At 39.8% G+C, this 15,636-nt stretch overlaps 1 protein-coding gene across 2 annotated transcripts in view; it reads left to right on the forward strand.

The window, feature by feature from the left end:
- Positions 1 to 585: 585 nt before the first annotated feature.
- Positions 586 to 15,636, forward strand: part of DDHD1 (DDHD domain containing 1) — a 52,830-nt gene continuing 37,779 nt past the window's right edge. The window contains exons 1-2 of one of the 2 annotated variants that reach the window (XM_039320602.1): positions 586 to 2,459; positions 14,906 to 15,076. In XM_039320602.1, coding sequence (XP_039176536.1) covers positions 1,493 to 2,459; positions 14,906 to 15,076 — 1,138 coding nt within the window. In that variant the 5' untranslated portion in view covers positions 586 to 1,492. The remainder of the gene's footprint in view (positions 2,460 to 14,905; positions 15,077 to 15,636) is intronic. The other variant, XM_039320610.1, reaches the window with a different exon arrangement.

Raw genomic sequence — 15,636 nt, forward strand, 5'->3', positions numbered from 1 at the left:
AAGGAATGATTCACTGGAGAAGAGCCTAATGTTGGGAAAGATTGAGGGCAATAGAAGAAGGGGACGACAGAGAATGAGATGGCTGGATGGAGTCACTGAAGCAGTAGGTGTGAATTTAAATGGACTCCAGAAGATGGTAGAGGACAGAAAGACCTGGAGGAATGTTGTCCATGGGGTCGCGATGGGTCGGACACGACTTCGCAATTAACAACAACAAGAAGAAGACGCTAGGACAGTAGTGGCGAAAATTTTAGAGACCGAGTGCCCAAACTGCAACCCAAAACCCACTTGTGTATCATCGGGTGCTGGGTGGGCATGGCCCATCGGGTGGGTGTGGCTGCAGTGGTAACGGCAGACTGGGTGGGACTAAAAAGTTCAATCAATTCCAATTTTGTGAGATCTTTCCCCCCCCCCCAAGAAGTTGAAATTGATGGATTGATTGAACCTTTTTGGGGGGGGCACACAGCGGTGGAGGCCTAAAGCAAAAAGGTTTTATAAAGCCCAGCTGAAGGCCTAGGACTGGGGCCACGGTGCGCATGCCCACAGAGAGGGCTCTGCGTGCCACCTGTGGCATGCATGCCATAGGTTCGCCACGGCGCTAGGACTAGGTCATTAGTAAGCCAGCACACAATGGCTGAATCTAGACATAAACAACAATGGCTCCGAATACAGACTGTGCTAAGCCCAAATTAAATGAACAAAATAATATTTCATCTATACATTACTAAAATTCTGATTCCTGTAACCTTTAACTTTTACCCACAGGGTAATACTTTTTGAATCAAGTTACCTAAAGTGGTCTAACTTACACAATGTGTCCAAATTCCAGGTGGTACTGAAATTTGGCAAATTTGATTAAACATTTTATAACACAAACATCATTATAAAGCAGTTTGTGGCCTAATGCAAAATGTCATAAAACATTTCCTGGGCTGTTTGATTGCGCTATGCAGTTGAACATGGGCTTTTCAAAGCAGATACACCTCTTTTCCAGTGAAGACAGTACATTGGAAGCTCCGTCCTTGTTGAAGGCATTGAGGAATCTTGATAAGGAAACCTCTCTGAAAACGATGCCTCAATGGGGCATGGGATTGTCTAGTGTTACATTACAACGTGATTCGTTTGAGTTCATCTTAGACTGGAAACGTTTGGCTTACTTAACACCCCGTCGGTTCTTACAATCCATTGCTTAAATACGTTCTATAGGACGGAAAAGAGGGAACTGCTCCGGAAGTAATGGGGAATAACCCACTGAAAGAGGAGGCGCCTCTCCTCCTGCCCACCGTAAACGTGGCGTTTCTACGATCTCATTTTTGCGCCGCGGGGAGTGTACAACTCCCCTCGGGTGCGCATGCGCTTTCTCCCGGGCCGTTGGCTGCAAACCTGGGTGGTGCGGGAGGCGGAGCTGGAGTAAGAGCCCGAGCCCGCCTCGCCCGGCCTCTGCTTCCTTCGCCTCCCCTCCCCCCCGACTTCTCTGCCCCTCCGCGGCGGCATGGATAACCCTGAAGCAGCCACCAACGGGAGCTCCTCCGCTTCGAACCCGACCGCTGCCTGCCTGGGCGGTTTCCGCAAAGGCGCGAGGAGAATGTGTGATTCTGAGGAGAAACCGCTGACAGATTCTAAGGCGGCAGCGAAGGAGCAGTCACCGCGCCCGCGCTCTCCTCAGCCGCCGGCGCGGTTGTCGTCTTCGGGTTCCGAGGAAGCAGTGCCGGACCACCCGGAAGGTCCACAGCACTTACCCCCACCGCCCCCCCACCGGCGGCCGCATCACCACCACCACCACCGCCGCCACCATTCCCCACTTAACGCTTCTCCCCCACAGAGGCGGCGCCGGCGCCGCAGCAACCGCCTCCTGCTCCTCGACCCCGGCGCCGCCGCGCTGATGGACGCCGGCGGCGCTGCCGGGCTGCTCTACCCGCCGTTGGGCCGTGAGGACAACGGGGAGGAGGAGGACGACGACGACGACGAGAAGGAGGACGATGACGAAGACGACGACGACGACGAGCTCGACGGAGCGGGCGACGAGGAAGGCGCCGGCGACTTGGCCAGCAGCGAGAGCGCCGGCAGCGGTTTTTCTACCCAAGGCTGCGCCGTGGCCGAGCGCCGCAAGCGAGCCCGCGGATCGGGCAGCGGGCTGAGCGGCGGAGGCATCTCGGCTTCTTCCTGTATCAGCCGCAATTACGAGGTCGTCCGCGAGCTGGGAGCCGAGGAGGTGCGCTGGTTCTACCGCGAGGACCGCAAGGGCTGGAAGCCGTTTATCGGCTACGACTCGCTGCGCATCGAACTGGCCTATCGCGCCCTTCTGGTTGTTGACGACCAGGGTTCGTCCAGCCCCACAGGTGGGCCTGAGAAACTCGCGCCTTCTTCGAGCATCCTGACCCATGAGCCTGTTTGTGTCCGTGGAGGTCTCTACGAGGTGGATGTGGTCCACTTCGAATGCTATCCAGTTTATTGGAACCGTAAGTGACTTCCTCCTCTTCCATTTTATCGTTGCTCCTGCTGGAGCGAGTGACCGCATCCTTTGGGGACTCGCTGCTATTCTCTCCGGAGAGGGAATCCCTTGTCTAAGGTGCTGAAATCCTTTGCATGCAGGCCTGGTTAAGGGTGAAATGATTATCTTCTAAACCTTGCACAAGAAAATCAGCTCCCCTATATTCAGCAGTCAATACTTAACCAAACATGCATTATATTTGTAGGTTTAGGATTCTATATAAATGTTTTTGTTCCTTAAAAAATAAAATGCAATCCTGCTTGTAAGCATATAACATAAACATCATAGGCACAGGAACAGGTAAAGGACGAAAAAGAATGGATATCCAGCATCTTTGCCATTAATTGAGTGTCCCTTTTTTCCCCTCTGCTTGCGTTGGCCATTCTTCAAATATGCACAATCACTGAGCACTTTCTTCATTTTATAGACTCTTGATCTGTCAAGTAAGAAGAAGGCTCATGTCTTCAATACATGTCAGCATCTTCTCTGTATATCGTATTATTTTCTTCTGCTATGGAGCACCTTCCCAAATTAATATTTTTTTATTTTGTTTCTTTTATATATGCATATATCTCTTGTTTATTATTTTTCCCTAAGTGACAATGATCACACACAGTCACACTTCCATATGCAAATGATTGTGTATCCTATTGGATAACCTGAGGCCTTTTGTAATTGAGTGTCTCAAAATCTAAGAAAAGAACTAAATAAATAAAATAAAGTTGGTTTATCTCTTTATGAATGTGCTCTTTTCTTCTTCTCAAGTATCATTAGTTAGTACCTGTTGGCTCATTGTTAAATTAAGCATCTAGCAATAAGGAATCTAGAGTCATTTTTGGGTTGTGCAATTGATAATATCCTGAAAAAGATGAGGGGCATTGTAAGAACAGTTTATGGACTTTGTGGAAGTGAACATTTGCCAGTTAGAAAGGTACAGAGAGGTATACTGAACATTATTGCTGAAAGTTAGTTTTACCTATATATTTTTCATCGTGTTGGGTTTTAATTTCTTTGGCTTGCTATTTCTTAAATCTTTTATGTGCTTGTTTGTTTCATGTATTATTGAAATCTGGTGGGACAAGAATGTTGTTTCTGAGATTATTCTTTTCGGTTTGGGGTCAAAATGTGAATACTAATATGTTAAATTAAGCTATTGGCATAGGTTGGACATCCGCTGCCCTGCAGATTCTTTAATGTTGCCAATGTTACATTTTATAGTACTAGCATTAATCCCAAAAGAAAAAATATGTAATTTCTAGGACCTCCTGAACGAGGAAGTGAACTCTGTGTCCAACATAGGGTTTGTTCATCTCCAGCTGTTATACCAGTTGTAGCTCTATTGAAGTACTAGGATCCCCCAAGAATAACTCGCATACTATTATTTCTTCTTTGCACTATTGCAATGCTACTCTACATGGTTTGCCATGAAAGATCACCCATTTTATTGATACAGTATATTATGTTGGGTTTTGACTGGTGCAGAATGACATAAGCACATGAGATCTCTACTCTGGGCCCTTCAGTGGCTTCCCATATGTTTCTGAATGCAATGAAAAGTGCTGGTTTAAATCTTTACAGTTCTACATGGTTTGGCATGGAGATCCTTATTTGATTCATGAGGCCCAACAGGCTTCAATGGTGTTCTATGGCTCTATGACTAGGTATTGGCCTGTGGAAGTGGCTGTGGATGGGCCTGATATCAGGACCTGAGTGCCTCCTAAAATAGTGTTCTATTAAAAAAGAAGTAATCATGTGATCCTGAGAAAATTACAGTATTTGATCAATCATCTCTATAGTGCTATTTACGATTGTTACATTTACCATCAATAATTTCATAATATATGTCTGGATTGAAATTAGTGCTGAGCTCTAATGCCAGCTTATAGTTTGCTCCTTTTTGCTCAAGTAAAGGCTGGGCAGGGGATATTTTAACATGGATTCTTATACTGAGCAAGAGTTTGGACTTGGCAGGCTAATGCAGACATGTCAAACTGCGACGTCACATGATGCCATGTGACGTATCGGAATTTTTTCCCCATTGCCAGCAATGGGGTGGATGCAGTTTCCGCGTGATGTGTGTGGCCCACGGGCTGGCAGTTTGACCCCCCTGGTCTAATGGATTCTTGTTCCAGTGATATATTGACATAATAATTCAGTGTGAAAATATGTGCAGTTCTTCACCTCTCTAAATCATGGTATATACAGCATGATTATCTACAATGATGAATTTTTGTATATTCACGAAAGTTGTCACAAAATCCTGATGCAGCAAGTTGCCAACTACATAGGAGTGTGTGTGTGTGTGTATGTATGTTTGTATGAAAGCTCATTGATTCCATGCAGTGGTGAAATATCCATGGAGATTGCCTTTAATAATATTTTCTTCATGACTCAGAGAAAGGAAGGACTGATTTCCCACATGCTAAATTGTGTGTGTTGTAATGTGATAATTTTTAAAGAACTTGATGAAAGGTGCTGTTGAATACTTGCCACAGTAAGTTGCATATTCTTAATTGTTGCTTATAAGCTTTCTTATATTTGCATCCTTCAAATCAATATCTTTGCTTGTCAGTTCTCTTACTGTTTTATTATCCTTCTGCTATCCAGAGAAATTCAGCCTTTTCCATTGATAGGAAAAGGAAGTATAGGATAAATAGTTTCATTTCCACTGATCCTGAGATATTATGTGTGTATTTCTTTTATTATATCATTTATAGTCTTTCAGAAGACACACGAAAGCTGTTACTTTCTCTAATTTGATATAAGCTGTCTTTTATTGACAGTGTAGATTACTGTAAGTGGGAGCTAGCATAACAAAATAGTTTTCCAATGAGTCTGATGAAATTTTACCGTTATACTAGTTGCTTTTACAAAAGTATATAAAGGCTGTTAACATAGTTTCAAGACCAAGAAAAATGCTAGCAAAGGTTTTATAATAGTATGCTGTATGTTTTAGTTGGACTGCTGATAAGAAGAGAAAAATAATTCTCTTTGGAAAATTTGCTATTCTCCAAAGTGCCTGAAGGCAGGACAAGAAACAACAGATGGAAACTAATCAAGGAGAGAAACAACCTAGAACTAAGAAGAAACTTCCTGACAGTTAGAACAATTAACCAGTGGAACAATCTGCCTCCAAAAGTGGTGAATACTCCAACACTGGAAGTGGAGCAGATAATTTCCAAGGTCCCTTCCAACTATTATTATTGTTGTTGTTGTTATTTAAAAACAGGAAGCTAGTGACACAAGTTACCAATATGTATCATGAATATTAAATCAAGAACTACCTGTACTCATTGCATATATTAAGGCCAAACATAATGCTTAAGATTTTGTCTAAATCAGACAATTCCCATGAGCACTATGGCAAGCTGATAGCTTGCTGGCTTCTGCTTGCAAGCAAGACAGCTTTTGTGAAGGGAATTGTGGTTGGATGCTGGTTCTGAGCAGAACAAGGATCATTTTAGATCAGGGGTATCAAACTGCTAGCCCGCGGGTCAGATGTATCACAGCGAAACCGCGCCCACCCCATTGCCAGCAATGGCAAAAAAGTCACGACATGTCACGTGACGTTGTGGGTTTGACACCCCTAATTTAGATCATCCACGTGGCCTTGGACAACTGTTCTTCATGAGAAGACCATGGAAACTGCTATTTTTATGGTCTGCTTATGAGTGGAGTTTATGACATGAAGCTTACACTCATAAATCACCCTACATGGACATTAAGTTTGACTGAGTCTTATAGCTTAACAACTTTATTTATTTATTTATTTATTTTTGTATATTGGAAAGATTAAGACCCTTCAGATTGGCATGGTTTTACTGTATTCCTCCTTAAAAGATGATAGTGTAAAATTGATTTTAAAAGTTTTTAGAGTACATGATTTTTTGGGACTATGCAGCAATAGAGTGCATAGTACATGGATTTTGGAAAGTTAATAGTGACTTAAGAGGTCAGAGGGATTTGGAATTATAGAGTTGAATTATTTAGAAGATATTTTGAGGGGAAATGGAGATTTTAGAGTGTTGGTTGGTTGGTTTTTTTTTAAGATAAGGAGACCTTGAAGGCTGGACACTAGAACCAAAGGAAAAGAAAACAAAGCAGAAATCTTTAGTGCAAAGTTTTGAATATCTCTCAGCCAAGCTTTTGAAGGATAAAATTTATTTATTGATATAAAGCAATCTCTTAAAATCATGAAGATTTTTCACTTGGAAACACAGATGATCAGCAAATTATCTCTGGGACTTTGAAATGGTTAATGAATAAATTTAAAAATTCAGAGAAGTTTTATAAGATTGATTTGTTTGACTAAGTTAAAACAAGAAAAGGATCCTGAGGAAAAAATGTTTTAAGAAATACTGGTCTAGATCATTACATTTTGACCCTATTGATTCTATTGACCAAATAGTCATTTAATAATATGTACTCTCCATTGAATGTCAAAATACTGCATGTAAAAGCTGAAGCAGGCAAGTACTCAAGCCAGACCCAACACTGAATAAACATTGAGTACTGTAGATGCCACATAATCTTGAAGCTGAGAAAAGAATGGTTCAAAATCTTATTAATTTGGTCGGGTACTGATTGGCAATTAAAGTCTTCTGATGTGTTAAGGCAAGAAAACATTTTACAATCGTGGTTTCAATATTTGCAAATTGTGCAGAGATGGACTTTGGATAAGAAAGTGGGAATTACTTTAGTAGATGAAAATTTGGTAATTCAGATCAAGGATCAGAAATGTGCCCATATTAAAAGAATTTATAATGAGTTAATAAAATTGGATTCAGAAATAGAGTTAGTTAAAGATTGTATGATTAAATGGGCCCAGAATATTCAAGAACCGATCTCGTTGGACTTATGGGAGGTAATTTGGACTAGAAATGTTAAATTTACGCAGGCCCAGAATTTGAGGGAAAATTTTTACAAAATGTTTTATAGATGGCATTTGGATCCTAAAAAGTTGTCCTGTATGTACCTGAACCTGCAACCTAAATGTTGGAGATGTGGTTGCTTGGATGCAACCTATTTTCATGTTTGGTGGACTTGTAAAGTTATTAAAGCCTTCTGGATTATGATTTGGTGGAACATTCAAAAGGTTTTTAAAAGGAAGATTAAGTTTACTCCCCAACTGTTTCTTTTGGGAATTTTTGTGGACTTTAATGTTAAAGAAACTATCTTAATGTTGAATTTAATAACAGCAGCAAGATTACTGGTGGGTCAATATTGGAAGAAGGATACTCTGCCTTCTTTAGAAGAATGGGTATTTAAGGTTTCTAATTTAGCAGAAATGGCTAAAATTTCTGCTTATTTAAAGGACCATTCACAAGAGAGATATTTTAATGTATGGAGAAGATGGATAGAATATGTTCAGAAGAAATATGGAACTACAAAGTTTCACTTATTCTATGAGTAATAATTTTGTTTATAAACTTACGATGTTAAACTTTGAAGAGAGTTAAGGGTTTTTATGATTTTGTTCCTTGTATAATTAGTAAACTTAAATAGATTATGTTTAATATGTTTGCATAATCCTGTATTTTGCTCTGGGAAGTCGGGGGGGGAGAGGGATGGGGAGAGGGGGGGGTGGATGGGTTGAAGTTTAAGTAGTTCAGATAAAGTAGAAATAGTCTTATTGTATATAATATTAATGTTTTAATTTTGAGAGAGGAACTGCTCGGGCATTTCCCCTGGACCACATCAAGCGGGAGGAGAAGAAGGTCAGAAGTAAGTAGGAAGGTTGAGGTGAAGGAGGAGAGGGGGTGAGTGAAGAAAAAGAGGGAAAGAAGTAAGTTGGTTTGAGGTGGGATGCGGTTTGGGGGGAAATGGGCGGGCAAGACCGAATGTGGTGTGTATCAATTTGTTTTATTTTTTATCTGAAGTATTTGTAAGATTGTTATGTATTGTAAAGTTGAAAATAAAAATTTTTACAAAAAAAATCAATTAATTTGGAATGACTAAATAAAAGGTTTAGGATTTAAATCTATGACTAATAAGGTTTAAAGGGCTTGATGTATGTGCTTGGGCAGATGCAAATCTTTAGATGCATAATTTGATTTTTATTTCCATTAAAGCAATTTATTTAGCTATGACTAAGTTGTGAAGCTTCTGTTATAGTTGAATAGCCACTTGAATTTCTGACGAACAGATTTTTATACACCTCCTTCTGAAGTCTGACACTATTTGCCATGAGAATCAACTTCTCATGCAAGAAAATTTCTGAAATTTATGATAGAATTTGTGCTGCTAGATATCACACACTGACATATTTAATGTCTCTTAAGACTCATATGTTTAGAGTTTCATTTGTGACACTTTGGTGACAATTTATGCCTTTCACTGCTAAGTGGTGAACATTCTTTTTCACTTAGTAGGAACACTTTATAGAACAAGTAACAATTTCCACCACAGGATTCTCTCATATTTTTCTGCAGTCTTTCTACAAGCCTTATCTGAACCATATGAACCCTTCACTACTTATGACTTGCACCTGTTGTTTCTTGGTGCCTATTGAATTACAGAGAGTTCTCAACTTACAACCACAATTGAGCCCAAAATTTCTGTTGCTAAGTGAGACATTTGTTAAGTCATAAATATGAGTCAGTTGCCAAGCATCTGAATTTTGATCATGCGACCATGGGGATGTTGCAATACCTATAGTCTGTGAGTCAGACAACTGCCTGACTTTACATAGGGATAACACTGTTAACCCAGGCATCTTATTGTCTAAAGTTATTCAACCATGGTTAGTTCTGTCAGTATTTTTTTCCTAAACATCTTATCCATTTGACATTTTATTAATTTCATGGTTGCTGGGCTGATTATTGGGTTTTCATTGCCAAGGCTGAAATCTTTAGGCAGAATCTGTTTCATTCTTTTGCAAAGACTTTCGGTCTTTTTTACACATACTCTCCCAAGACTCCAAGTAGAGGAGTATTCCTGGTGGATTACATACCTAATATTCTTTGAGAGAATTTACCCTTAAATGTGCAGTTTAAAAAAGAGAATGCTTGCTTTATGTAAGCCTTTAAATGATCATGTATGCATTATTTGATTATCTGTTTCTGTTCTGTTCTCACATTATCTATTCTCATTTCCCCAGTAAATTTTCATTGTTGCTTCTTAGTTCTTTCTAATATATCTGTGCCAACCTAGCAGTTTCAAAGCATGCAAATGCAAGTAAGTACCACCTCAGTGGGAAAGTAACTGTGTTCCATGTGCGTTGGCATATAGTCATGCCAGCCATATGATCACAGAAGCGTCCTTGGACAATGGCTGGCTCCCTTAGCTAAGAAACGGAGATGAGTCAGACACAACTGGGCAGGGGAAACCATTACCTTTATCTTTTTACCATGTGAATCGTAGCACTGTAGAAGGTGTTCCATTGAAAATGCCTTGAAAAATAATTAAGTGATAATTATTAAATAATATTAATTAATTTGTTTAATTAAAAATTAAATAATAATTCTGGACAAGCATCTGCATTCCATTGTTTCAGTTATTCCTCCACCGCATGGACATAGTCTCTGCTTGAAGAGGATCTTTTGGTATCTCTTTTCAGTAATGGCTGTTAAGAGTACATTGAATCTGACCAAGGATAAAGCCGTTCTATATTTTGGAACTGCTATGTTACTAAGATATCCAGCCGATTGTGCAGAGTGGCTCAGAAACGTGTTTCTAGATTGAACTGGTAAATCTGCTTGAAGCTCTAAATCAGTGATTCTCAACCTTTCTAATGCCGTGACCCCATAATACAGTTCCCCATGTTGTGGTGACCCCCAAGTGGGTGTGGCCACCAATAAGAGGGAGTAGGACAGCTAGGGAAAAGGGAAAAAAATGGCGGACAGCATGGTTTGGCGACCCCCCTGAAATGGTCGTTCGACCCCAAATGGGGTCCCGACCCACAGGTTGAGAACCACTGCTCTAAATCGTCCACTGCTTGAGATCAGCTGCTGCAGTGCATAGCCCATCAGGGTGATGTCAAGTCATGAAAAGCCATAAAGTTGCAGTTTGTCATATATTGGCTGATGCCAGGAAGACTGAAAACTGTAAGTCACAATTAAGCTGAAAAAAAGGAGAGCTTAAGCGAATTGGAGAAAATAAAAAATCCAGGCAGAAATTTCTAATTTAGGTTGGGCAAGTTCACTGTTCTGAATCAGCGAAGTATTGGAAAAATTGATCTCAAAAACTTGGATTGAACTAAGAGGAAGGAATCACCTGTAGAGGCCCAGTTAAACTCCACAAAGGAGCTAGGCTCAGATCTTAGCTGAGAAGACTTCAGACTCTGCAGGCATATGCTGAGTTCCTTTTGAGAAGTAGGATTGTAAAAACAGCACTGTTTGTTTTTCTATGTTTGAGATAACATAATTGACATGAGATGTATTGTTGTCCATAGCATGGAAAAAAATCCCCAGATAGTTAAAGTGTTAACCTGCTTTGTTGAAATGTTATTTAGGTACCAGATGTGTCTTAGGACACTTAGCAAAAACTATGACCTGACTTTTGGAGTAATTAATTTCTAATTCTTCTTGACAGTGTTCAGCAAATATATAACACACACATTTCAAGCCAATCTGTGTCTGAGAAAGTAGCATGGCATCATTGCATACAAAGCAACAAAAATATGTCTATTTCTCAATTTTGGGCAATGAAGAAATGGACTACAGGTAGTCCTCGATTTATGACCACAATTGAGCCCAAAATATCTGTTGCTAAGTGAGACATTTGTTAAGTGAGTTTTGCCTCATTTTACAACCTTTCTTGCCACATTTGTTACGTGAATAACTGCAGTTGTTAAGTTAGTAACATGGTTGTTAAGTGAATCTGGCTTCCCCATTGACTTTGCTTGTCAGAAGGTCACAAAAGATGATCACACGAACCCCTGGGACATTGCAATCATCATAATTATGAATCAGTTGCCAAGTGTCTGAATTTTTATCACATGGCCACAGGGATGCTGCAACGATCTTAAGTGTAAAAAATGTTCATTAAATGAACTGTTGTATGTTGAGGACTATATTTAATTTGGCTGTAAAGTAGTTAATATATAGATTAAAAAGGGGAGCTAGAACACACCTTGTCTCACTCCCCTCTTGACAGGAATTTCCTTTGTGTAGTAGCCTTGCACAATATATCACACCTTCATTTTCTAGGCAAGATGGGCAGCATATAAATTTAATAATAAATAAATCCAAGAGTTTTTGTATACCTTGTATATAAGAACAAATAATCTTTTAGCAGTTGAGGAAGAGTTTAGTTTTTGAACTAGTTAGGAACTAGAGATGAGAACCAAAGCAGATCTAAAATTAATAAATGCTGTATAAAGTGATGAAAGAGGAATTAATTGGCTGATTGCTAATGTTTCATTTTTGTATGTAGTTAATTAACCAGTAGCTTTGTTTTTCATGCATCTATAATTAGATACAGTATAAATGTTTATTTGCTTACCTGCTTATTAATAGTGCTTGTAGGCTCCATTCAGCCAATTCTGAGCAGCATACAAGTTCCCAATATGTAATTGTGATTAAAACAATAGCTACAAATCAAAGGACACAGCATAAATTGTCATTCCATAAAAATGGGAGTCATAATCAAAAAAACAAAAACAAAAAAAAACTAAACCCAATCTATGATCCAGAGGGATAATAATAACAACTTCTTCCCCTGGCTTAGTTGAAACATCTACTTTAGCTTTTCATCAGTTCCATAAATTCCCAGGTCATGAACCATAAAAAGTTTTTAAAATTGATAACCAGCTGCCAGTCAGTGTAGTTCTTGAAGAAGAGCTGTAACAGCTCATTTATAGTTAAGCCACTGCATTTTGGATGAACTGTAGCCTCTGAATGCTCTTCAGAGGTAGCCCCAAACAGAGTACCTTGCAATATCAACTAAGGCATGAATGACAATTAGTATTGATTCCAGCTCCAGAAGGTCAAAATTAGTACATATAAGACTGAGCTGAGCAACAGCCCTCTTGGCGACAGGTGCAATCAATTTCTCAAGCAGGAGCTGTGACTCTAAGGTTGTAAGCCCCCGGATTGTGACTCTCCTACCCGTGGGGAGTGCAGCTCAAACTTAAGAATGGAATCCATCTGGAATTGGTAGGCCTTTGAATCCAGAGTCGCTCCATTTTACAAAAAATTTAATCTCAGCCTGTCCCTTTCCATTGATACAGTATGTGGTTAGACACCAGGCTCCTGGGTTGCAGTTTGACTGACCAATTTTGTGGCCAGAGGTCAAGATGTGAAAATTAGTATTTTGATGAAATCTACCCCCATACTACTAGATGATATCATCCAGCAATTTCACATAGGTATTAAATAGGAGCATGGAGAATACTGAGCCCTGAGTCTCTTTGCAGTTGAGGGGTCTGGGAAGTTATGTGTCACTTGGAGCCCAGACTTCTTTGAGAAGGTGTGTACCACTGCCTCTTTCAAAAACAGAAATAATTCACTCTCATTCAAATTGACAAACAACACTATCCCAACCCAGCTTCCCAATGCCTCCCTTGAGGCTATATTTCCAGGAAGGCCAATGCTTCAGACTATGGTTGATGAGTTAAAGACCCTGTGTACTTCCTCAGGACTCATTGAATCAAACTGTCTTCAGATAACCTCATAAGATGAAGCCTGAACCTCTGGACTTGCCCAGCTAATATCACATTATGAGGGAATCTAAACATTGTATTCTCACTTGCCCATTGTTTTCTCACTTGCTCACAGAGTTTCTTAGATGATTTCCCCCCACCTGACTGATAGGGACTGGATCAATTTGAAATGAGCAACTGAATATCAATCTCTGAAAGAAGAGAGTAGAGAAATATCAGTTTGCTATTTTATTGCTAAAGATTAAGCCTAACTATGTATGTATTATACCAGGGCTTTTCAACCAGTGGTACAGGTACCACCTGTGGTACATTGGCACCTAGCAGGTGGTATGTGACCATCCTAGAAAAGTGGTAGTGGGGGAGAGGAATGAGCTGAACTGGTGGCAGCACCGCACAAGCCTGAGCGAGAGATGGCTGGAGCTGCAGGGCTGTCAGGGCTCAGTGGAAGCGCCAGGATCAGCTCCAGGCTCCAGCCGCAGCTTGCTGCTGATCCTGGTGCTTCTGCTGAGCCCAGAAGAAGCGCCGATCAGCTGGAATGTTGCAGCATCTCCAGGATCTTGTGATTTACATTCAGATGCTTGGCAACTGATTCATATTTATGACGGTCACAGTGTCCCAGGGTCATGTGAAGTGACCAAACCTGCTGCAACCACCCAGCAGACGGGGGGAATAAAAAACAAACACCACCACCCCACTCCCGCTGCAATCCTCAACAGAAATGCTCACAACAATGAAAACCTTGGACAGAAGGAAGAGCGTGGCTGGGCGGGCAGGCAGGTGTCTTGCTGGGCTGTGGCTTGGAGGGCACTTTTATCAGTGCCATTGTAACTTCGAACAGTCACTAAGTGAACTGTTGTAAGTCGAGGACTACCTGTACTTTATCACTTTTTTCCTTTTTTGGGGGGAACAAGTTTTGACACCTTGCTAGGCAGCTGGTGGTACTTGGATGTTGCCATATCTTAAAAGTGGTACAATGGGTGAAGGTTGAAAAGCCCTGTATTATATGACCTGGGACAGGTTCATGGCTATCATAATGTCATGAACTCCAGAATTGACTTTTTTCCCAGGGAAGATGAGTTGAAATTCCTAAAACCAATATGTCTCAAGAACTCCAATCCTATAGTAAATTCCAGCAGCTCAAGCAGCAACAAGGAGGATGAAATAAATATAGGTGGTCCTTATAATCATTCATTTAGTGACTGTTCAAAGTTACAACAGCACTGGAAAAAAATATTTATGACCGTTTTTCACATTTACAACGTTGCAGCATCTCCATGGTCATGAAATCAAAATCTGGATGCTTGGCAACTGACGTGTATTTATGACAGTTGCAATGTCCCGAGGTCACGTTGTCACCTTTTATGACTTTCTAACAAGCAAAGTCAATGGGGAAACCAGATTCACTTAACAACTGTGGTACTAAATTAACAACTGCCATGATTCACTTAACTGTCACAAGAAAGATAGTAAAATGGGACAAAATTCATGTAACAACTGTCTTGCTTAGCAATGGAAATTTTGGGTTCATTTGTGATCATAGATTGAGGACTACCAGTATTCTATGTGATATTTTTCAGCGACATTGATCACTCACTAATTTCATCGTTATTAGCAATCATCAGACACAGATAGCCTACTAATAAAATTATTTTATTATTATTTATTTTTATAATTTTTAGTTTATTATATTGTGCTGTATAATCTTAGGAAAATAAATACATTCAAGTGGTGTCCATTGTTGTTTAAATATTCAACCACATTGCTCTAGCCTACATTGGATCTTAATATTCTGGTTTTTTTTTCCATTTTAGAATCTGAAAAGATTCCTGTGATGCGTGGACAATGGTTTATTGATGGCACATGGCAACCACTAGAAGAAGAAGAAAGTAATCTGATAGAACAGGAACATCTCCGCTGTTTCAAGGGGCAACAGATGCAGAACTTTGACACAAATGTGTCAAAACCTATAGATAGAAAAGAGGGTAAGATTTGCTATAGAAAATTTCCTGATCTCTCCTTGTTATGATGGTCATAGCTTTTGCAGGACATCTGATACTTAATTAGATAATTACACTTATATTTCCACATTAATGGACAGAACATCTCCCAGAATATCAGAAGTCTTTCTCAGCCTACACAGAATTGCCAGGAACTGTTTTTCCATGAATATATTTTCTCAAAATATATATTCAACATTTTAAAATCAACAATATGATGCAATAAATATATATTAAGACGTGGCATTTCTATAAATCTGCTTAGTTGCTTGCTTTTAATATCTGAAAATGTAGTAATAATCTTTAAAGGATCTTTATTGATTCTAGTTACGGTATAGAAAAAAAATGATTTATTAAAACTGCATCCATCTGTGTTAAGCAGACTTGTTTGCATTTATTTGGTTTATTTTCCTTTTCGTTAGAATAAAATTTTAAGTGATTTGACTGAATCCTGACAAACCATTTGGTCTGTTCTGAATAATAATAGTTTGTACTAGTTTAGTGGTAATGTTAATTAAATACTTATTTGGCTGGTCAATTTTTCA

Source organism: Crotalus tigris, unplaced genomic scaffold (assembly GCF_016545835.1).
Source record: "Crotalus tigris isolate CLP2741 ecotype Arizona unplaced genomic scaffold, ASM1654583v1 scf7180000017605.3043972, whole genome shotgun sequence".
NCBI classification, from domain to species: domain Eukaryota; kingdom Metazoa; phylum Chordata; class Lepidosauria; order Squamata; family Viperidae; genus Crotalus; species Crotalus tigris.